Genomic DNA, 23680 nt, shown 5'->3' on the forward strand with positions numbered 1-23680 from the left:
GAGACCAAATATGCAGAAATAGGGTATTTTTGAAGCTAAGCATCTCCTCCCTTTTGGGAAGCCGTGCCCTGACTCTCACTTTCTTTTTGCAGTGTTAAGTCCCTGCTTGCAGACCCTCAGCGCTGGGAAGCGATCCCTTCTCCCCTGGCCCCCTCCCCAGGGAATCTGCCCCCGGCTCCTCTCTGCAGAGCGCTTTTGTTCAGATTTCTAACCGCTCAGCCACTTTCTTGGCAGAAAACCCTCCCAGTGCCACCTGCCCGCTTTTCCATCTCCCAGGAAGTTTCGCCGTGACCTGTGACAGCCAGGAATGTGGCTCGGGCACGGGGGGAACACGGGACAATGTGCTGCCTGCTCCGGTCCCCCCCGCTGACCCCTGCACCCGGCCACACACACCCATCCAGCCGCTCACATCAGCAGTGAGTCAGAAACAAAGAAGAAAAACCCTCGTGGGCTGCGATTCGCCCTTTATTGTGAACTCCAGACGTCATACGCGCACGGCTATAGATGGAGCTCGGGAGCCCAGGCCAGCCCAGTGCAAGCCCACGAGAGCTCAGTGATGGTGGTGGTGGTGCCGGCTGGCGGGGGGGGATGCTGTGTCTGTATGGCTAAGGATGTATTACAGAGGCGGGCTGCTCTTCATGTAACTAGAGAGCTTCTGTAATCTGCAAAGGGCGAAGACGGAGAGGGAGTCGGAGGAGGCAGCCTGTGTATTTCCCAGCCACGCTCTCCCCAAGAGGAGGCCGCCGGGAGCCCCTCTCTGCTCCCCCCCCCCCATCTCCCTTCAGTGCAGCACACCAAGGAATGATGAAAAAAAATAATTCTGCGAAAAGGGTGAGTCGAATCGGTTCTTCTTTGGGGCACGGTGGGGTGGGGGAGGCTCCCGGATGTTTTGGGGAGGGGGGCTTGTCCCTTGATTTCCAGTTGTTCGCTTTACCTCTGCTCCCCCCGCCTTTGCCTTGCGAAAAAAAACCCCAACCAGATCAAAACAAAACCAAACCCAGCACCCGTCTCTCCTTCCCTCCTGCTGCCCAGCGCCTCTCCTTCCTCCTGAATTCGCCAGGAGATACTATTCGCCGCTTAGCGCGGAGCGATGTAGGCAGGCAGTTTTCATTTCTGATCACAAGGAAACGACAAACCGTGGAGACACCATCTACCCGCCGCTCTGCCTGCGCTGTGCCGTGTGCGTGTGCCGGCTGTGCCCAGAGATCTCAGCGCTGCGACGAAGAAATCTTAAATACAAACCCACACATAGGTTTCGCCTCTAGGATTAATTGCTCATAAAAGGCTCAAAAATGCAATTTTCACTGCAGTAATCACCTAGTTTAAATTCTCCCCAACACCCTCCTGCTCCTCTTTCCACGACCAAATGCACGTTGTATGAGGCGAATATAATCTCGCAGCCTTTCTTGTATAATGCACAGAGCGAAACCCTGCCTGCGATTTCTGCATCGTCCCCTCGGTATTATTGTTGTTGCCCCATGTCTGCAGCAGAAAAATCTATGTAGAGTGAACCAAGCAAAGTAGCTCGGTCCCAGCTTCGGTGGAGAGAGGGGCCGGAGGGAGGGGGAGGCGAAAGTTGGGCAAAGAGGGAGGGGAGGAGGAGAGGAGTGCAAACCGGAGAATAATACCATTTTCCCCCATTTTCTTCCCTCTCTCTTTGTGTTAGGGGCACCAGGATGGAAACCAGCAATCTCTGCAGCCAGAGAAGGTCGGCTGGGTGCGGAAATTTTGCGGGAAAGGCATTTTTAGGGAAATCTGGAAAAACCGTTATGTGGTTTTGAAGGGAGATCAGCTTTACATCTCGGAGAAGGAGGTAGGATCGGTTTCATTTTCCTCTCCCATCCCCCCTTTCCTCCCCTTTGCATATGAAAAGCTCACACCGAGCAGCCCCAGCCCTTCCCCAGCCCCCTGCCCAGCCATCGCCCCTCCGTCGCCAGCCTGGGTTGAGGAGGTTGCTCGGAGGGCTTCTCTCCTCCCCGGGTCGGCACCGGAGAACCCTGCCCTGGGCTGGTGGGTCGGCTCCAACCCCGACTCTCGCAGGCGGCTCTGGCTGGGAGACATTTTCCCAGCACTGGACACATGAAAGGATTCACTTAGCGAGAGTTAAAACCCTCATCCTTCTTTCCGCCACCGTGAAATGGCAACGCCAGCTTCCTTCTGTGCCTGTCCTCTGCCATTAAGTTCGACAGTGGTCTTGTTCCCAGCTGCTGTTTGGAAATAACTGTGGTCTCCCAGCTGGAATGGAGCCACGTACGGGTCCCTTATCTCTTGTAGTTTTTGTCCCCCTGATCCACACCACACGAAGACAACGGGGAAATTTTAACCACAGGCTCAACACCTTGTTGAAAAACGTGCTCTCTCTCCTCCCCCTCACCCCCACTCAACGCCGGCTGGGGTTTGGGGTTTCATGTAGTGTTTACGTTAGACTTAATTGGATGTGACTATCAGGCTGAGCGTCGCGGGCTCTGGCAGGCTGGCATCCGGCTGACCTTGCACAGCCTCCCCCCCTTAGTTTTTGTCTTGATAAATTCATCAGGAAGAAATCCCCAGGCAACAGCACTCCTCCCTTTGGTCACCCTTTAAAAACTCATCGCTAGCACTAGCGAGGGTTGTGCCCCCAAGCAGAGGCGCGGGGGCTGTTCGGAGCCAGGCTGGCGTTAGGACGGGGCGTTTGGGGTAGAAATGCGGATCTGGCTCTCGGTGGGTTTCCTCCCGTGAGCGGAGGTTGCTCTCTGACGGGCACTGCAGGGCGGTCTGTCGTTCAGACACATGGCTGCCTGGCCCAGCTTTATCAGTTTAGGATCTGGAGAGATAATCAGGTCCAGAGCGCCAAGTATAATTTGATTTAGACGCTAATTGAATCACGGGGCATGGCAAAGTGCAGACGGATCAGGGGTTGTTAGAACACAAAAATAGCCCAAAAGCGAACTGCAAGCCCCGGTCGCGCTTAGCTATGTGTTGGCATTTCACAGCTCGCTCCCGTTGATCTCTTGGCTGCTCCAGAACTGGAGAGAGACGCGGGCTTGGGGAATAAATGCTGTCTGCAGGCGGGGGGTTCGCTGCCCTAGAAATGCCCGGGTAAAGAGACATAGTAAGAGAAAGATTAGAGACTGGAGACAACACGAATGGTAATGAGACACTCAACCTCTGATGAATCTCTAGACAGATTTCTGGATGGGGAGAGTCAGGTGGGAAGACGGATGCGAGTGGTACAGATCTCCTTCAGTCTGTGGCCCTTCCAAACTTTCCAGCAGTAACGCAGACCGTACAGCGTGCGTTTCTCAACAGCAGGCCTGCTTGTCCTGCGTGACCCTTACAAGCAGCTCACCCGCCTCTGGGGCCACCGGTCACAGTTTAGAAACTGCTAGACAGACAGATTACGTGGCTGGAAGGATTTCACCTGCTGCCTTGCGTTCTACCAGTCTGGCTCCACAGCTCTTCTGTACTGGGGCCCCGACTCAAGGCGGCACTGAAGAGCGTGCTCGAGCACAGGCCTATGCTTAAGCCCAGTTAACGGAGATGGAACTGGAGCTTGTACTTTTTGAGCCAGGACCTGGAAGAGAAGTAACCATCACCAAGTCCAAATGACAGGGGAGCTGCCTGCTCGGATCAGACTGCACTGGCCGTGCTGACACAGCTGGAACTGCTGGGAAGGGACTGGGAATAGGCTGGGCTAGGCGGCTCTGTAATGGTCAGTTCACTGCAGGCGGGGCAGATGCTCAACATTGCTAGCAGGACGCTGTGCGGTCCTTCAGGCGGGCGTGAAGGCGCAGCACCAGCGGTGGGGCTGAATAACACTGTAATTCACAGCTGCCTTCGCAGGGAGGTTGTGTGCGTGGTTTTGGGGACTCGGAGACAGACACGGCAACTTTCCTGGGTCTCTCTCACTACCGTGCAGCGGGGAAGGAGTCCTGAGGGTGGGCAGCGGGAGAACCTTGGCCCCGCTGAAGCAAAAGCAGGACGAGGCGGTGGGACTGCCACCGCAGCGTGTCTGCAGGCGGGGCGGGAGGCCCCACGGCCACCCAGGCTGTACCGCCTGCGCCCAGGAGATGCATTCTGCCCAGGCTTGGGACCTCCTCAGAGCACCCTCGCTAGGGAGCAGGAAAGGGCACTTCCAGAGAGCTACTCACTGCCCACAAACCCTGAGCAGCCTCCAAGTAGCTGCTCCAGATCCACCATGGTGCCTGTGCTGCGACGAGGCATGCTGACAGGGGAGGCCAGCCGAGCGGCAGGGCTCCAGGCTAGCAGCCTCCCGCACGGATCCTCCCAGAGCCTGTGTCCGCAGCCCGGACCTGCCCGGGACAGCAAAGCCGCGCTGTGTGTGCACTCCCTTCAGCAGTGCGCGAATCCGCCCTTTGATGGGAAGTACTCTGGATCTTGCCTGGGAAAACGAGAGTGTTTTCCAAAATCCTGGCCACCCTGAAGTCAGCAGCCGGACTGCTGCTGGCTGCAGTACCACTGGGATGTCCCGGACATCCCGCGCGGCCGGGCGGGTGGTTTTGTCTCTCTCTGGTACCCCGAGTGTTTGAACCCTGGAGAATAAGTAGACAGCAAAGGCTCTGCTTGGCTAAGGAGCAGGAAAGCCTGCACAATGTGTTCATGCAGGAATCGACACCAGTGAAGATGTGCAGGAAAAAGATGGCTGTCTGTCCATCCCTCCCTCACCAACACACCCAGCTAGCTACCGCCCAAATCTCCGTGTGCTCGGAGCCCAGCAGAGGACGGGGCTGTCTGAGGGGCCATGCGGGTGCTAGTGCTGAACAAGGAGGGCTTGTGTTTGTCTCGGGGAGCGTGCGCGGATTGCTTTACGGGGAAAAAACCAGTGCATGTGCAACTGAGGCAGCACCGTGGCTCTCCGTGTACGAGTGTGTGTGTGAAAGACCATAAATAACACGCAGCCGTGACTGCCTATGTCTTTATATGGAAGAATCTGTGGTTGTGCAGAGATGTGGTTACAGAGGTAACATCTGGCTGCGTGCACGTGCGCTGAAGTGACTCTGTGTGCCTGCAGGAACGAGGAACGCGCCTGTGTCCCCGGGCCGGCGTCTCCGGGGGTCTCGGTACAGGCGGGCACCGCTCTGCCTGGCGGGAGCACGCTGGCGTGTGCCGGTGGGGACGCAGGGCACGCGCTTGGTGTGGCTGCCTGTCGCCCGTGCGTTGCCAAGGCTTTCTGCTCAAAGACCAACGGGTCCTTTGACACACGGCGCAGGTTTTTGGTACCGTCTGGACCTTTACTCCTTAGCAAAGCCAGGCCTTCTCACACCAACCAGAGCTGAGATCCGCCCTGGGGGGGCCCGTAGCCAGGACTCCCTGCTGTCCACAGGTCTGAACGCGTGTTCCAGAGCTCTGCTCCAGGAGCACGAGGCTCCCTTTGCACGCTTGCCTTCCTGGCAGCAGGTGCCTGCAGCTCCTGCAAATAGCTTAATAAATTGGGATTTGTCAAGCAGAACAGGACGGAGCCTCTTCTGTTTTATCACACACCAGACTATGCCCAGTGGAGAAAACGGAGCCGCTGCTGGGCTGCGCTGATGAGTTGTGCGAGAGGCTCTGCACTGCTCCGGAGAAAGGCCTCTCCACTTCTGAACCCTGCCACTGCCGGGGCGGCTGCCGGGGCGGCACTGGATGCAGCCGAAGAGAGAATTAAACAGTGGAGACCCTGAGGAGACGTGAATAGAAAACTATAGCAGAAACGGTCACTAGGCAGGCTGAATCTCAGCCCGATTTCTGCGCTGATGGGAGAGGAGACTGAATTGTCTGTTTCTGCATAAGATCAAAGTCCTCCTCTGCTATAAATTATTTTTGCTCCATCAAAGCTACCGGAGCAACGTGGATCTGGTGCATGGAGCTTATGAGTTAACTCTCAGATTAACCTTGGTGTTTCTTGTCAGCTCCTCTTAAGCTCTGTGGCTGCTCTAGAACAGGAGGCAGGTTGTTAGCAGGCAAAGCAGCCTCTCCCTGCCAGCTCAGAGCACCGCAGAAGCAGGGGTTAAATACAAGGACTCCGGGATGCTATCCTCTGTTCTGCCACGCACTCACTAATTGAATTCAAACCAGACATTTATTTACTTTTGCCGGAATTTCTCCATCTGGAAAGCTGGGCTAATAATACTGATCTCCCTAAGGCACAAGGTGCCTAGGCAGGGGGAACTGCGTGTCGCACGCTGTGGGATCCCTTGGGAAAGGTCTCAGCTCAGGGCAGGTAATGATGTTGCACAAAGACAACGCGGAGCAGTAAAACTGCTGGGAGCTGAGCACCGGTCGGGTATCGGGAAGGGCTGAACGGACAGGGTTCCAAAAGCCTAACTCCCGCAGGCAGAGTCAGACTGCCCAGACCCCAGCGGCATCCACGCGGATACGTGCTGGGAATCTGCGTGCTTTTTCAGTTGCCTACCTAGGACTGGGCTTGCAGGTTAGAGACTAGCCCTGATTTATTTATTTTAGTCAGGAGAAGATGTGAGCGCCTGACAGAAGCCTGGGCTTTCTCCCTGGCATAAAGCAAGTCTCTAAGGAGAGGAAATATATTTTATCAGACCAGCTGATATGCCTTGAATATGTGAACAGGGCTTTTGAGTTATGTTCTTTTATTAGGGCATCGACCTTCGGAAGCTGTGAAACCTGCTCCAACACCTAGAACCTTTTGCTCTTCCAACTGAAAATGGCACCGAAATGGTAGCCGAGGCTTACAGACCGTGTTCAGCCGGGGGCTCTGAGCCTGCACAGAGATCTGTGCCCCTGCTGCAAGCCGAACTCTGTGAACTTATGCAAAAAACCCCTTCATTATTTAGCATTTGGTCATCAGCCAAAAAAAGCATTCAGGGCAGAAACATGCAAGACAAGATGTGCTAAGTGAGCTGAGCTCTGCTGAGCAAAAGAACACCTTCCTAGTATCATTGGAGCGTTCTTTCCCCTTGCTCTCCTCCACACCGGTTCCCTCCCCCCCTGCAAATTTCTGGTAATTGTTCTCTTGCTTCGAGCCCAGCTTTGTTGTTGCTCCGCGCTTGGGAATAGCGGTCAGACGCGCGCAGACACAGCTGGGCTCCTACCACTTCCTGTCAGGAAGCCCAGGGCTGTCCAGACAGCAGGAACGGACTCTGCGATGGCGGGATGGTAATGAGGAAACGCTTCTCGGGCCTTCCTTAAGCCTCTGCTTGTTTGCTGCCACAAGCATCGACTCAATTAGCACAAGAGCACTTGAAAAGCAGTCTGTTCTCGCTCCTCATTTGTTACGGCACCATCGAACGGCGCGCAGCTCGCTCTCTGCCTGGACAGGGCATGTGTGTGTGTGCACACTCCAAGTAGTGTCCAGGAATCACATACATGGCTCACGTGTGTGACGGAGCTGCAGAGTACTTGTGGTGTTTCTGTGCATGTGCTCTTCACGCAGTTGGCACGGTGACGTTTGCACTGGGTGAGTGCCTCCGGGTACGGGGTGGCCACGTGTGCGGTTGGTAGGTGCGGTAAGTATGTTGGTGTCCTTCGCGTCCAACGTGCACGAGGTGTTAATCAGTCAGAGCCGTGCGCTCAGAATCACAGAATCACAGAATAGTAGGGGTTGGCAGGGACCTCTGTGGGTCATCTAGTCCAACCCTCCTGCCGAAGCAGGGTCACCCACAGCAGGCTGCACAGCACCGTGTCCAGGCGGGTCTTGAATATCTCCAGAGAAGGAGACTCCACAACCTCCCTGGGCAGCCTGGGCCAGGGCTCCGTCACCCTCAGAGGGAAGAAGTTCTTCCTCATGTTCAGACGGAACTTCCTGTGCTTCAGTTTGTGCCCATTGCCCCTTGTCCTGTCACTGGGCACCACTGAAAAGAGCTTGGCCCCATCCTCCTGACACCCACCCTTCAGATATTTGTAAGCATTTCTAAGGTCCCCTCGCAGCCTTCTCTTCTTCAGGCTGAACAAGCCCAGCTCCCTCAGCCTCTCCTCGCAGGAGAGATGCTCCAGTCCCCTCACCATCCTTGTAGCCCTCCGCTGGACTCTCTCCAGTAGCTCCTCATCTTTCTTGAACTGGCGAGCCCAGCACTGGACAGAGTACTCCAGATGAGGCCTCACTAGGGCAGTGTAGAGGGGAAGGAGAACCTCCCTCGTCCTGCTGGCCACACTCTTCTTGATGCACCCCAGGATCCCATTGGCTTTCTTGGCAGCCAGGGCACACTGCTGGCTCATGGTTAACCTGTCGTCCACCAGGACACCCAGGTCCCTCTCCGCAGAGCTGCTCTCCAGCAGGTCCACCCCAAGCCTGTACTGGTGCATGAGGTTGTTCCTCCCCAGGTGCAGGACCCTGCATTTGGCTTTGTTGAACCTCATCAGGTTCCTCTCTGCCCAGCTTTCCAGCCTATCCAGCTCACACGCGTGCTCGTGGACAGCGGTAGTGCTAGGTGCCAGTCTGGTGCGCGAAGCCTTGGCTTGCACAAGAATAGTCTGTGACTGCATGGCTGGGACCGGCTGCTCCTCCCGTCCCTCTCCTGCTCTCGCTCTGGAAAGCCGTCCCTTCCCCTTCCACCTCCCTTCTCCTGCTCTGCCAAGCTCTGTCCTACACTTTGCCGAGCAAGGTGAAAAGTGTCAGCGCAGTGTCTTTTCTGTCTCAGCGGCACCGTCCAAAGAGAGGGGCAGAGAACACTTAGGCAGAAGTGACACGCAGCCCGACTCCCCTTCCCTGCGACGGAGGCAGCTTGGGAGATGAGGCAGCGCGGCTTTGGGACTCGACTGCAGCACTGGGACGCAGAAGAGCTGGTTCCAGTACAACGTGTCTTCAGGGGCCAGTCAGTTCTTGGGGACCTGTACTTCTGGTACCCTTGGCTGACGACTCTTTGGGGCAAGGGACTGGTGCAGATAGCAGCTTTCTGCCGCCGTCCCCTCACTAGCTCAGGGCAGCAATCTGGCAGTGAGAAGGCCTGGAAGGTTGTGCTCACGCCCTTGAGCTGCCGAGCCGATGGTGCGACTCCCGCTCGGGATGCAGGTGTGCAGATAGGAGCACCGCCATTTCCATTCCACCCAGGTCCGGAGGCTCTGGCTGAAGCCAGGGCCCTGCTGCGCCGGTGACTGCACAGACACACTATCTATATCCCTGTCTTCCCTCCACACGTGCACCTGAACTGATACTAAAGAAGGAAAAAGCAGACCACCGGCAGCGTCCCACTGCGCACGGGCCATTTCACCCTGTGTCCACAGCATTTTGCAGGTCTCTGTCACTGTAATACCTGAAACTCTCCCAACGCTCCGCGTATTTCTTCTCTCAGTTCCCCTGCAGACCAGAACCGCGCAGCTGCAGGCCTTGTGCAGTCAGGGGACTGAGAGGAACGCGGAGCCAGGGACAGGACAGGACATTAAACTCGGGTCTCCCTGTCACCTCCCAGTGCCCCTCTTCCCGGCCCCGCCAGAGCCGGTGCTGCACACAGGCATGGATTCCTGCCTTTAGTGACAGCCCGATTTCAACTCAGCTCTGCAGAAATTTCTGTCCCTTGCTAAACGGTAGAACTACTCAGCTTGAGGAAGCGAAACTTTCATCTCGACTTGAGAGGGGAACACGCCAGCTGATGCTGCCCCAAGACTGCCCATGTTTGGATATTCAGCTTTAATGAGAATCTGTAGGTTTCTCGTTACACCCTGAGCCACATTATGAGCTCTTCAGTGTCTTGTGGATACGTTACACTTGGTGTCTTGTGATTTTCTGTACCTTCCGCATTTGCTTTGAGCATGTCACATCTCAACAGGGAACTGCTCAGGCAAATCTCCAGCAAAAAAATCTGAGGAAAACCGCAAAGCTTTGCCTGGTGACTGAGCGACTGCTCTTCTGCTCCGCTCCTGATTTGGCCCCAGAACACGGCCCTGATCTGAAGCAAGAAGGTTTGGAGCTGTTGCAGGTGATGATGAGGGAGGAAATTATAACTCCCTGTCAGCAGGACACCCACGGGGCAGTTAATTTAAACCACGTTCGGGATCCTCCCGTGCCAGAACACTGCAAAGGACCTCTCGCACAGGAGAAGAGAGGCCTTGGGAAGCACGACTAGCCGCAAGCCTAGAAATAAGCCCTCCAGGCCTCTGTGAGAAGGGACTCTGGGCACCACGGCTGATGGTCTGAGCCCCTGCGTGTCCACGGGCTGGCCAGGTCGCACAGGCCTGGGGAATGCTGCCGGGGCCGGCGTCCCTCCGGGCTGACCCAGCCGGGGCTGCAGCTGCGGGGGCGAGGCGTGTGAGGAATGCAGCTCCCCTCCTTGCACTTCAGCAATGCCAGCCTCAGCACATCTCGCCGCTGACTGCAGACCCAGATTAGCCGGTGGCTGCGTGGCTGTCTGTAGCGTGGCTACACCCTGAGCAGTGGCAGCTGCCACTGGGAGTGCGGGGACTGCGTGCTCTGATGGCTCCAGGGTCTAACGTACCCCGCTTTCGGGACCTGGCTTTGGCTTGGGTGATGGGGGCACCTCGGGTTCCTTCTCTGTGCCTCGGTTTCTTTTCCCTCGCCTGGCCTACGTGGAATGTGGAAGCATTTCTGGGAGCATGGGGAGAAGCCAGGCTGAACCCCAGGACAAGAAATTGTTTTGTCTGCCTAGCGGAGGTACAACATGGATAGTAAAGCCAGCAGACAGCCACGGCAGCAGTTGCTAGGATTTATTTACCTTAATCCTTTCAATCCAGACCTTCCCTGCAGGGCAAGGAGTGCAGGACCTACCTGCCTGTGAGGCTCTGAGATCCGCCAGCTTGCTGCATGCCAGGCACTCAGCAGCTGGGAGGAAGGAAAGACCTGCTGGCCACCTCCCAGCTAGGAACGATTTTGCCAAAATCAACCATCCAGGCCTCTCCCTTCCTAGCACATTAAGCCAAGCGGTCCCTGATTCCTCTCGGCCTCAAACTACAGTGTGGGAGTCCTTAACAAAGGCTGGCAAAAGCGGCAGGATCCAAAAAATGCTTCACAGGCAGGTGTGCAAACCTGGGCAGTGGGCAGGAGACCACACGTCGCCCCAGACAGGGAAGATTTTTCTTGAGTCCCTAAACAGAGTTGTAGAAAAGAGGGGCTGGCGGGCCCTGGAGAGCTTCTTTAAGCAGTTGTCCCTGCAAGGGAGAGAGCAAGAGAGGAACTGGCTGGGGATGGGGAACCAGACTGAAGACTGTGTTCAGAATTGATGCTCAGCCCTTCCCAGAAGTCAGACCTTTTCTTAAAGTGTTTCAAGTTTGGCATCTGAGACTAAAAATCACCCCTTGCTTTCAAAAATTTGTGTTCTGTCCGTATGCAGTGAAGAAGAAACCAACCAAGCCAACGCAATGGCCATAGTAGATGTCCACCGCTGGGGGTAACTCCTCACTCCGAGCACCCTGGGTGCATGACGAGCTGTAGTAGGTCGCCCTGACACAATGAAGATCTGCGCTGCCCCTGCCATTCCCTTACAAGCCCCACGGGGTGACAGAGACATCACGCTTCGTTCCCTCTGCTGAGAACCTGCACAGGAGGCTACTGCCTCCCAAAGGTCTCCGAAACATGACCCAAAGACCTGTACGTTGTGTGCTGGGAACACATCGAGCCAAATCCTCTGCTGGTGAAGTCTGATGGGGTTTATTTGCATGGCTCCAATCTCACCAGAAATGTGGAGAAGAGTAGACACCCTGCATGTTTGTCACCCACCTCCTATCAACGTCGGTGACTGGGATTCAGGTTTCGCTGACCATGAGGTTCCAGCATTTTTGTGAGTCTTTAGGGGTGCTTTTTTCTTTTATTTACAGAGGGTGGGCTGTATGGCTGCCCTCAGCCTCTGAGCACTCCCCTCCTGCCTCTGAGGTTGCTCTGTTCTGTAATTCATGACCACCACCTCCCTCTTTTTGGCCTCAGTAGCCTCCCACAAAGGACAGAAGAGCTGGCTGGTACTTGTGAAGTTTGCCTTTCACCTTCCTTCTCTCTAGCTTCACTGTTTACACGCTGCATGCTCTGTTATTTTGCTCTGCTGCTTACCTCCCTGCTGCATGTCTCAGCGCGCGAGAGAGGGGGGACATCAGCTGGCAATGCCCCTTGTGAGACAAGGCTGCTGTCCTTCCCAGGCCCCAAGAAACCACCATAATGGACCCCATTTCAGGTCTCTGCTGAGACCTCTTCCCACCAGGAAGGCAGAACAAAGCCATGTTCAAATGACTAAGTTACAGCCCCATTCGCTTTACGGCCTCATTATACTACGAAGGCTGTAGGCCTTCCCCAGAGGGAATTGATTCGAAGTGAGCACAAACCTGCCTTTCCTCCGCGGGCCGCAGCTCTGGCTGAAGGGCAGACCTACCCTTAGGCACCCAGCTCGCTCTGCCCCACATCCTTAATGGTGGCCACGTGTGCATCCACCCCCACCAAACACCTGGGGGGGGCTGAACCTGCCCACTTTGTCTGAAACGTAGAAACGGGACCCCAACATCATCCTTTTAATGCAAATAGATGTTGCTTAGTCTCAGCTCTTAGGCATTTTATTGGCACTTTGGTGAAAGTGATACCGTCTGTGCGGCAGGGTCTCCTGCGTGTGTCGTGGGGAGACAAGCGCGTGTTGGAACCCTGGCACTTGCCCCTCCAAGTCTTTTACAGGGTTGGCTGCACCCGAAGGATGTTTATCTGAGCCAACTACACCCGTCCTTTCTGCAGCCTCCTGTAGATATTCCTAGAGGCAAGCTATCCGAGTCCCGGCTCGACGAGTTCACAGTGTCTCTGCGTGTCTGAGAAGGCAGGGGAGGGCTGGGGAAGTCCCAGTGACCTACATGAGCAAACATCTGGAGTAAGGACTTGTGCCTCAGCCGCTGTGTCACAGCTGGGGGCTCAGAGGGGCTCGGCTTTTCCTGCTGCAGATGAATAGGGCTGGATTCAGCCAAGATTCTTGGAAAGAGGTGGATTGTAGGATGGTACTGGGAAGAGATAAAAGCCGATTAGAAATGCACGGGGAGGGTATACAGACAGACATTACCTGCGAGAGGCATTTCCATATCTGTTCACAATAGCCCAGACACTGTGGCTGCTGTTATGAGCAGAAATAAGCAATAGCTTCTGCAGCTTCAAGAATAGCTGTGTGGCGTCTGCCTCCTCGTTCGTGAAGACAAACTCGGGGGATAGAAGGAAAAAGGACAGAGGGAGGAACTGCCGTCATTGTGCAAGGCCAGATGGTCAGCTTCTCTGTGTCTCTGGTTAGAAAGCTGGTTACAGCGCTTTAGTCAGCCTCTTTGTTTAAATTCTATTGCAAAAATCATGGGGAATTCCTTCAGTGCTTCCCAAAACTAGGGAGGAAACATATTAAATGGGGTGCAGTCCTTTCAAGAAACGAGGAGCTAAGACCTCATCACCGTCTGCCCTTCCGGCACCTGAGTTACTCAACCTGTAATGACCCCGGCGGCAGTCGGACTAAGCAGATTGACGGGGATTTGAGCCCGCCACTGGCCTGTCCTTAGTGGACATGCAAAACCGAGTTCTCTCCCATCCCAGTTACCTGCATGCCTCGTGTTCACTGTGGAAAGAGTAGGGCTGCCCTGCTGTAGGAGTGGGAGGTGAGGACAGTGCACTGACGATAGCATTGAAAAGAAAGGCCTTACAAAACTAAAGGGGGGCAGGCAGAAGACAGGCTGGGCATTCTCCAAGTGTCCCCCGAGCAATGGCACCTTCAGGTCAGGGGTCTGACCGTCACAGGACAGTATCACAAACCCTGGCTTCCTCCCCGGCTCAGCCACAGCCTTCACAGCCCTGCGCAAGTCACATCTTTAATTTAAGCCTCTGCGATATTTATCTATAGCTGTGTGCCTGTCACACCATGGCTAATACAGAAAGCATGCGGGAATAGACCTGGAAAAAGTGAGATTTTGCAAAAGCTGCAAAGTGGGCACTTGAGGACTCTCTAAAGGACAACGAAGAAGTGCTTCTGCCAGTGAAGGCCAAGCCCTAGCGCACTCTTCCTTCTCGAAACCTTCCACGAATCCCCTGGCTGCTGAAGGTCTCTGGCCAGCCACCCAGCAGTGAAAGCCTGGCAAGCAACTGCCAGACCAAAAGCCAGGACCTGGGCAGTCCCGGGTGCCTGGGTGAATTCTGCCCGCAGCCCCTTCACGAGGGATGAGGCTCAGCAGCGGGGGAGAGCAGCACACGCATCTTGTCAGTAATCTGGGACTGGATGTGCTTCATCCACCCCCCAAATCAGCTGTCAGCGCAGGCTTCAGTAATACCACCAGGGTAAAAATAGGAAGTGCTAATCTTTATCCCTCAAACTTTTGTTATGCTGTCTCCAGAAAAGCAACAAGCGCTAATATGATTGCCCCTTTTAATCAGCAGATGAAAGTCCACCTCCTCCCAGCAACTCCTGCCTCCGCATGAGCCTCCTCCTAGCAGACAGGGTCCTCTTCTTGCTGCTGGAGTAAATCCTATTCATTTTGAGGGTCCACAGGAATAAACACAGTGTCCGATCACACCTGCCTGTCAGTTGATCCAGCCCCAGTAACTCTGGGGCGGGAGAGGCAATGGAGTCCCGGAGGAATCCATTGCAAAGCAGGAATTCACCTAGGAGACTGTGATTTTCAAGTTGTCCTTCTAAATATGCCCCCCTCACGCCAGAAGAGACTTGAGTCAAAACTATCACATTGAAAACCTCTGCTTCGTCCCCCTAAACCCAAGTGTAGCCCTCCCCAGCTAACAGTGCTATCACTGCATTTGTGCCTGGAGGTGGAGGACTCTTGCTCGATGTGCCGGTGACCACACAACACGCCGGAGGGTCCAGCACACGTTCTGTACATTGAAACCCCCAGTGCAGGCAGCGGTACCAGACAGGCACCCCGCTGCCTCGGAGCTGCAGCCCTGTCACTGCCTCTCTGTCTGACATCTGCAAGGCTGGCATTTTATTTTTGTTTTGCAGGTAAAAGATGAAAAAAACATACAGGAAATGTTTGACCTGAGCGATTATGAGAAATGTGAAGAGCTCAGGAAGTCCAAAAGCAGAAGCAAAAAGAACCACAGCAAATTCACCCTCGCCCACTCCAGACAGCCGGGGAACACGGTACGCTTTGCTCGCAAGGACGCGGTCAAGCCCCAGCAAGCCGTTAGCTCATGGTGCAGGACCAGCTCCAGGCCTGAGGGCTGGACACAGTAACTGGGGGGTGAAACTGGACAGGAGTGTAGGAGTCCAGATCATGTCTTGTGGTTTAAAATACACAAACGTCCATTTACCACGTCAGGACCAACAGCAACCCGCCTGGACAAGGTCCTGTGCAGCCTGCTGTAGGTGACCCTGCTTCAGCAGGAGGGTTGGACTAGATGACCCACAGAGGTCCCTTCCAACCCCTACTATTCTGTGATTCTGTGATTCTGTTTCTGCTGGGAGCAGACTCGGGCCTCTGGTGTGCTAAGTAAATATGAGCAAGCACTTAGCTCTGGATCTGATCACCTGAGAGTATTCTGACTTTGGGAAAGGAAGGTATTAGAACATTTGCCAGGAGCAGTGACAAAGCCGTTTCACTGCCGCCGCTCCTGGCAGCTGTGGTTGAGCTGCCTGCGTTTGTTTATTCACAGGGGGAGGCAGGGAAGGGAGGGATGCTGGCAGTCCTATGGTTTGCTGCCCAGATTTGGGCAGCACCAAAAGAGCTGCACGGGAATCTGTCCCAGGAGTACTTTCTGCCCAGAGGAGAGCTGAAACGGGCCGGAACAGGGGCACCGCTACCTAGGAGCAGGAATTTCCGTGAGGTCTCCGTTGCCACCGCAGAAAGCGAGCCAGTCTCTGAACTGCAAGCTGTCTCTGGCACAGATGCACCCACCCACAGCCACGCACATGAGCTGGATTTACACTCTTCATTCTGACTTGTTTCAGCAGACCAAGCTTGCCCGCCCCACACTTTGATAAGGATTGTATAACGCCATGAAACGTGAAAAGTGAAGAGCAGGGGGAAATGGAAAGCGGCTGCACTGTCCCCAAGCACCCTGAGCAATGAGAGTTGAACAAAATGCTGTGGAGGCTAAAACTCATTTCTACTGAGTATCTAACTTAAAAAACCCCCTAAGGATCCTGGATCCCCTACGCAGGCCATATTGTCAGAACGGCTCTGCCTTCATTGTGCATCTGAGATATCAAAGTGCAGAAAATCTGGCTCCTTCTGCGGGTACCTGCTGTAGCTGCTTGTCTGACAGACTCTGTCAAAGCCTGAGGTGGCAACAGATAAATCGCATGTGAGCCGCAGATGCACATAAAGGCTGCATCATCGTTTGATGAGGGCAAAATCTAGGATGGTGTGTGGGAAGGCAAAGAGGGGGAAGGAGAAACTGCAGCCACGAGGGAAGTAAATATGGTACACAGCTTTTAGGTTGAAAAGCTGGGTACTGTGAGGAATCCTGGTCTGCTCTGCAAAGGGCTGCCAGGCAGCAGAGAGGCCAGGTGCAGTGTGTGGCAGACCAGTGCCGTTTTGCAGGACTGGAGGATCAGGTCTGCTTTGCATTTTCCCACTAAGGCAAGCCAGCTGTAAAGGCTGTGTAGCTTTTCTGTGGGCAGGGACAGTGTGAAAGCATCTCTGTATGAGTTTAGTCACTGGCACTGACCTGAATTCCCTCTTTTGTAGGCACCAAATCTGATCTTCCTGGCTGTGAGTCCAGAAGAGAAAGAGTCCTGGATTAATGCCCTCAACTCTGCAATCACACGGGCTAAAAACCGCATCTTAGATGAGGTGAGCAGGACTCTGAGGGCTGGACCCAGGCTCCGTTGTCTCAACTTGAATCTTGGGTGAAGTTTCGACTGCTGGGGACAGCAGCAGCCCCTTCTGCCCTCTCCACTTCCTATTTAAAAGGAGTGCAAAGCCACTGGGTTTTTGTGGACTGCACTCAAACACAGCCACCCACAACTACAGAGTGGGCTCTTCTGAAGGTCTGGGACGGTTTGATCCTCCCAGCCTCGGGACTGATACGCAGCGCTAATTGCAAGGCAACGGCAAAGGGCAGCTGCCAGGCTCTGTCCCCTCCCCGGCACACCCGGCCCCAGCGAGACACCTTCACTTTGGAGCCCAGCCTTGCCTCGCACAGGGGTGCTGGGACTGTGTTTGGAATGGTTTCCCAGGGCTTTGGGGAGTTTCTCCTCGCTGCTCCAGGGTAAACATGCAGTGTGTTCACCTTTGCAAAGGAGCTTTAAGTAGTGGAACTGAATCAAGGAATTAACTGAAAACCAGTACAGTCCCGTGCTATCTTCAGAGCACCCTAACAGCGCGGCACCATCTGCCAGCCCACCTCTGTCCATCATCCCCCCTCCCCTCCCAGTCGCCGTCTCTGACTGCCCATTTCCACTGGTTTGGCTGAGGGAAGGGGACTTACTGGGCATGTAAACTTTGCAGATCCCTTCCTACTGTTCAAGAGTCAAACCAGGCATGTTTCATCCTGCCTTCTCGGCACTGTGTGGCATATGTATTTCTCTCAAGGTAAGCCAGGCTCTCCATTTAGTGAAAACAGAAGGGACAACCAGAGTGATGAGGCACCGCTGCTCTGTGGGACAGCAATGGGAGGGCCCTGGAGCAGCGTAGCCTTGCCTACTTGAGAACACGTCCACACAAAGCGTAACCAGCATTGCTCCTAGCGCTTCCAAAGCGGCAGCATTACTGCTGCATGAAACTCGCAAAGTAACTACCACAACTACACAAAGCAGCTTCTATGGGAAAAAAGAACAAAGCAACATCAGTTCAACTTCCTCCTGGTGAGAAAACAGGTTAAAACCCCAGCTGAGCTGACAGGGCCCAGGTTTGGATCAGCAGGAGCATCCCCACATAGTTTATTCCAGCGTGAATGATAACTGCCTTGAGAAGGTTGTGTCCCTCGCCACCAGGGCTGCAGTTTGAAAGAGCATTTCAATGCTGCCTCACCGTGATGCTTCATGACAACTATTCTTCGGTTTAGATCTGTCTCAGATCTATCTCATCCACATTCAACTTACCGCAACGCAGACGGCCCACTGCTGTGGTGCTGTTTGTTCTCTTGGATGGCAACAGAAAACCCTGCAGTGAAGGAAAGCGAAGGTCAGACCACAGGAGAAGCTTTAGAGCAGAAAGCAGCATAGCAAACAATGGTATAGATTGCTTCAAGGAGCGTCTGTCACTGAAATCTTTACAAACAGATTCAACAGATAATTGGCAGGAACGACTTAAGTAGATCTGATCCCATCAAGGCACAGAGGGGAGAAACCAGGGAAATACACGAAGACTCTTCTAAGGCTGGATTCCCACACCCCATTCCCTGCTGGCTCTGCCCGCAAATCTCCTTCCTGGAGGAGGTCACCCTCTGTGCATCTTTGTACGCACACACATCCGCGAGTCCCACCTACAGGTCTTGGGCCAGGGATGGCCCTTGGGACCCAGAGGCTGCTGACACTGTGCAGGCAGGTTCTATGAACCCGCCAGTCTGCGCGTGTGCGGGCACACTCACGGGGCAGGCTGCTAGGGACCGTAGCCATGCAGTAACACCAGGCGGTCAGGCTGCGCTCCCGGGCACAGTCCTGGCACAGCTCGGCACTCAGAGGAGTCCTGCAAGTCAGCACGTTGGGAATGCATTGCGTTCCTCATTCCAGCTCAGCACTAGCTTTGGTTCAGGTGGCAATCACTGTTCTCCTCCTGTTCAGCAAACACTCGCACTACAGAATCGCAAACTCTGTATCTGAGGTCAGGGTTCACTGTTTGCAACCCAGCCCTCTGCCTGCTGAGGACGCCTGCCTGCCAGCCTTTAGCGAAGGATCCTGGCCCAGAGGCATGGGGGAGAAGTTCACCCCCAGCACGTGGCCAGGTCACAAGAGAAAGGGAATCCTGGAGGAATAAATGATCTGCCTCAGTGCAGCCAGCTGATCACAGAAACTAGGGACGGCTCGTACTTCCAGTGCTCCCAGACGTTCACTAGCCTTTGTCACCCCTTTAGGTTACTGTTGAAGAGGACAGCTACCTCGCCCACCCAACACGTGACAGAGCAAAAATACAGCACTCCCGACGCCCTCCAACACGGGGACACTTGATGGCTGTGGTGAGTATAACAAATTCCAGACACCTGCTTAGGTAAAATTCCCTTGTAACTATTTCATTTATAAGTAAATGCAAGAAGATCTGATGTTTGAGCTCTGGCCTCAATTGAAAATCATCAGAAGACACAGGGCTGTCGGGGGTCATCAGATCTAGTCCTCCGTTCTTGTAGACCGTTGCATTGTGCAAACCCTTTTGCAAAGCGGTGGCTTGCCATCACTGACACCGGTTTTCCTGATGCAGAAAACAAAATGCTCCGTCAGGTTCCTGATGGAGAATAGCCATGCAGCCAGGGAACTCGGGCAGGGGTTAGCACAGATGGCTTGTCCAAGCCCGGTCGGCTGATCTGCACCTCAGCTAGCACCCAGCATATCTGGGGCTCTGTCACTAGGTCACACTTGCTGGTATTCCTGGTCCCTCTTTGCATCCCGGCGCAGGTGTTGCGTATCTTCGGCACAGGAGATACTCAGAGGTGTTGTGCAGCCATCCCTGCTCCTGCAACCACACAGCTCTTCTTTGTTTCTCCAGGCATCTACCTCAACCTCTGATGGCATGCTGACACTCGACCTGATCCAGGAGGAAGACGCCTCTCCAGAGGATCACAGTACCTGCGAAGCGAGTTTCCGGGTGGATCTGGATAAGTCAGTGGCACATCTTACTGCTGGCCGGCGCCGGTCGGATTCGGAGAACGTCAAGTCATCAGAGAAAGGCCGGACAGGGAGCCTCCCGAGACGGGAGGTGACCTCATGGGACAGATCTGGGCAGCGCAATGAGTCCTTTGACAAAGGGACCATGTACACACCACAGGTCCCCAAAAAGCTATCGCACTCAGAAAAGAATAAATGTGCCTCCATGGAAGAAATTCTGTCTCGACGGGACTCTTCCACGCACCGGGCGGTGCTGAGGAGGGGACTGGAGGCTCAGTTTGCCTCAGCAGAACCAGAGCAGCTGTCGCGGATACAAGAACTGGTTGCACTGAAACTGGAAAAAACTCAGGAACTGCTGACGGAGGTGAAGGGCTACGGGGAAGGCAAGAGAAAGACCAAGGATTCCAACACCAGCACCACCACCACCACCACCTCTTCTTCCTCATCAACTTCCAAGTCAGACTCTGAAAGGATCCTGCAGGAATCTGAGAGGTTGCTGGGGGAGGCTTCCTCCACCTGGAGCCAGGCCAAGAGGGTGTTGCAGGAGATCAAAGAGTTGAGGGACCTGTACAAACAGTTTGAACTGCAGCAGTCGGACTCAAAGCCCAGACAGAGCTCACAGTCTCAGTACAGGAAGAGCATGATGTGAAGGCAAGCCTTGGGATTGGGAGGGAGGGACAGGGGAGGGCGGCCATTTGGTCTTTTTTTTTTAATTGTTATTATTTACAGTGTTTGAAAGAGTGAAAAGGTGCCTGTTCTCACCCAAATTTGCTTCTCAGAGGTTGAACCCTTCCTTTCCTCCATCACACCCCCTGATGAAACAGCCCTGTGTTCCAATAAATTCAGTTACAGTTTATACCTCCTTTTTTAAAGAGCACCCTTTGCACCGCAGGCCCCCAACTTCTGTTGTGCTTGGAGGACGGAAGAAAGCTCCAGTTTCTAGACAATGCCCCTGCATGCCTGGAGCAGCACGCGCATAACGATGGGGACAGATGCTCTTGCGCTGTACAAGCCCTGGCTTTGCTGCTCTAACGTCTGAGCTGTATCCTGCATTACAGCTCCTTGACCAAGAGTCTCGTCTTGTTCCCTCACTGTCCTCTCGGAAATAAATGACAAAAAAAGGTGTCCGTCCCAGCCAATGCTTGCAAGTCCCCATTACCCAGGAACTGTCTTGAAGCTGCTCGGAAGTCCAGGCTGACCTCAAGCTTTACGCGAGTCACCAGAGGCACTCGCTGGACTGCAGCGAGCGGGGCTCTGTCCTGGCACAGGTCCCTGTGGTGAACTCCGGGGGTCGGCAGCCGTTATTCTTGTGGTACATATAGAGCCCTCCAGCAGGAGGGCAACAGGTATGCAATCTGTGTTCAAACTAACCCTGTCTGTCCGTTGATGCTTTACAGAACCCCCTTGGCCCTGTGCAATGGGAGTTAGCAGCTCTATGTCTTCCTTTCTGTGCAAATAGAGGATCAAAGCCTTGAATCTAACAGACAGCCCGTAGGGGCTGTTTGGGGGGGGGGATGTTTTCTGGCTTTTTCCATTTTCATTTCATTTTTTTTTTCCTTCTCTTTGAGCTGAGGGGAAATGGAAAAATCAGGGCTGTGTACAGGCATCAGCCGGAAACCAAGAGCCAAAAGCAGTTTTGGTAGGTTTGATTCTGTTCTCTCATGCATGCACAGGCTCAGTTTCTGCCAGTCGGCTGCAACAGACAGTCCTTGTTGCTCCGCTAAGATCAGAATCAGACCTGCTGAAATGAAAGCTGAGCCTGTAAGAGAGCTCAAATACCCCCAACCTGGTGATGCCAAGTGCTTTGCTAAATAGGTGGCTCAGTTTTCACGCCTTTAAGCAGAGACAAGAAAGGAGGATGTTAAGATGTCTCGCAGGGCTTGAAGTACACCAATGTGGTAACATCCAACTGTTAATTTTTTTTAAAAAGGAAACCTAATTCCCTTACCTACATTGCAAATAATCCATGAAAATATTAAAACCAACAGAGTTATTTCCTGGTCGCGGTTGGTGTTGTCTATTTTCTTTTAACGGTTGACCTCCCTTGGAGAGGAGATTGGTTACTTCCACTCGTGTCTGGTCAGCTTTACTGTTCAGGCTCACGTTGCTGATGTATAGCTGCCAGCGCTGCGAAGAAAGCATTGCTCTTTTGTTTTAATTAGTCCTTCTCCCACTTCCCTGTTAGAATTACTGTAGAATTATTACTGCTGGCACTACATTCCTGAAGATCTTATTATTTACAAGCTTCAGACCTGGCCCTTGCAACAACGTTTTACTCGCTCCTGACTGTAGCAGAGCTCTTTGTCCGCTCCCAAAGGACAGTCTGGAAAAGGCACCGCTCCTTCACCTCAGCTCTTCTCACAGAGCTGCGTGCTGCCGCTGTCCAGGGGTATACATCTCACCCTTCCAGCAGGTTGGTTCTTTTCCATTTTTTTCTTACCTTTTCAATCACTTGAAGGATCTGTTCGGATGCATCAGAGGAAAAAACATAATCCCTAAAAGAGATTAAAAAAGAATGCACGTGAGACACTCCGATAAAACCCTTCCCACTCAGCTCTTTGATTGAGAGAACAAGAAAAATATGCAAATATTTTCCAGATGTGACACTCAGCATTAAAATTAGCCTTGTTTTCAAAATAAGAAAGCTAGTCTAAAAACCTGGAGGTTCGAATTGCACTAGATTGGGATGGATGTGTGTTGTGACTGGCCTACTGGACTGCTGTCAAAATGTAACCGTGAAAATACACCGGATCCTGACTGTGCAGGGGTCATTAAACGCTCTCAAATCTTCCTCAAGCAGCAAGGTAACAGAAAAATTGGCTGATTAACAGGGTCAGAACAGTGCTAGAGGCAGGGATGAAACATTGAGCGGTCACCAAAACAGGTGACTTTTTTTGTTAGACAGATAACCAAGGGCATCTTTATTTCACTGCTGCCTCCACAAGCTCATGGAACGGAATCACGCCTGGTGAGACCGAGAGGTCTGGACACAGCGTTGCCGTCCAGGTCTCTGCTGCCCCAAGCAAAGGGACGCGTTGCACACTTGTCAGAGCTGGGCAGAAACACAGGACCGCTTCTGCTCTCCAGACCCACCTGTGCAAGCCTTTCTGTTTTGTACCTACAACAAGATTTGGAGGAAAAGGTGGAGCTGCCTTAGGAAGTTTGGAAGAAACTGCCTCCAGCCTGGGAAGAGCTGCAGTTCTCAGGAGGCGATTGCCTACTTCTAGTCTGCAAACCGAAAGGGCCGAGGTGGGCGCAGCTCCAGGCGCAGCATTTCCATTTGGACAGCCGAGTGCTGCCTGGGTCCCCAGCCGCGGCGCAGCCGTCGAAGGGCAGCTTCTCTGCTCCCACTGCTAAGTTCTCGCCCTAGAAGACGTCCGGCTCTCCCACTGCTCGCGACTTAGCCCAGGCTCTCCTCCTCCTCTCTGCAGGGAATACAGTGCGTCTGGCTCACACAGGTACGACAGGATTTGGGACAATTTTTCAAACTGTGCAACACAAGATCGCAGATCAGATCCACACAAAAGCTTCTCGTTCCCTTCTCTCCACCTCAGCTCATCACTGCGGAGTAGGATCTTGTGAAGATTTACTACTTCCAAAATCAATCGGAAACTTTCTTTCAGAATACGTTCCCTGTTAGAAAGAACCATTTCTGACAGGGCCCAGGGAAAGAGAATAACTTAGGAAGAAAAAACCCACTAGTTTTCAGAGTAGAAAACATATATTTTTCTCTTTGGAATATATTTGTATCATATAAAATGTGAATTTTTCCTTAAAAATCTCTCCAAGTCAAAATAAAACATTTTGTTTTACCAGCTGCCCCCCTTCAATAAGCCTGATGCTTTCTTCCACAGGCAATTTTGACACTGTTTTCATTCAAAACAAAATATAAACTTGAATTGTGGAATTCTTCACAAGGCAGAAATGCCAGGCTCCAAGCGGGTCTGACTACTGAGCTGTGAAAACTTCAACCCGGGGCTCAGCCTCCGCGCTCCCAGGCACTGTATATTACTCGGCCGTGGCTAAGAGACCCAGTCATGCACCAGAGCCCAAGCAGAGGGTTCCGTGTATTA

General features: G+C 53.6%; 1 protein-coding gene across 3 annotated transcripts in view; it reads left to right on the forward strand.

The window, feature by feature from the left end:
• The first annotated feature begins 486 nt into the window (after positions 1-486).
• The window catches only part of PLEKHO1 (pleckstrin homology domain containing O1), a 29339-nt gene continuing 6145 nt past the window's right edge, over positions 487-23680 (forward strand). Inside the window, exons 1-6 of one of the 3 annotated variants that reach the window (XR_012766367.1) lie at positions 487-831; positions 1667-1813; positions 14847-14987; positions 16537-16641; positions 18863-18964; positions 19489-22020. Coding sequence is in view for 1 of the 3 variants with exons in the window: in XM_075445313.1 (XP_075301428.1) it covers positions 802-831; positions 1667-1813; positions 14847-14987; positions 16537-16641; positions 18863-18964; positions 19489-20256 (1293 nt within the window). In the remaining 2 variants the exon portion in view is untranslated. The remainder of the gene's footprint in view (positions 832-1666; positions 1814-14846; positions 14988-16536; positions 16642-18862; positions 18965-19488; positions 22021-23680) is intronic. The other 2 variants (XR_012766368.1, XM_075445313.1) reach the window with 2 other exon arrangements.

The sequence above is a fragment of the Opisthocomus hoazin genome, chromosome 30 (genome assembly GCF_030867145.1).
Source record: "Opisthocomus hoazin isolate bOpiHoa1 chromosome 30, bOpiHoa1.hap1, whole genome shotgun sequence".
NCBI classification, from domain to species: domain Eukaryota; kingdom Metazoa; phylum Chordata; class Aves; order Opisthocomiformes; family Opisthocomidae; genus Opisthocomus; species Opisthocomus hoazin.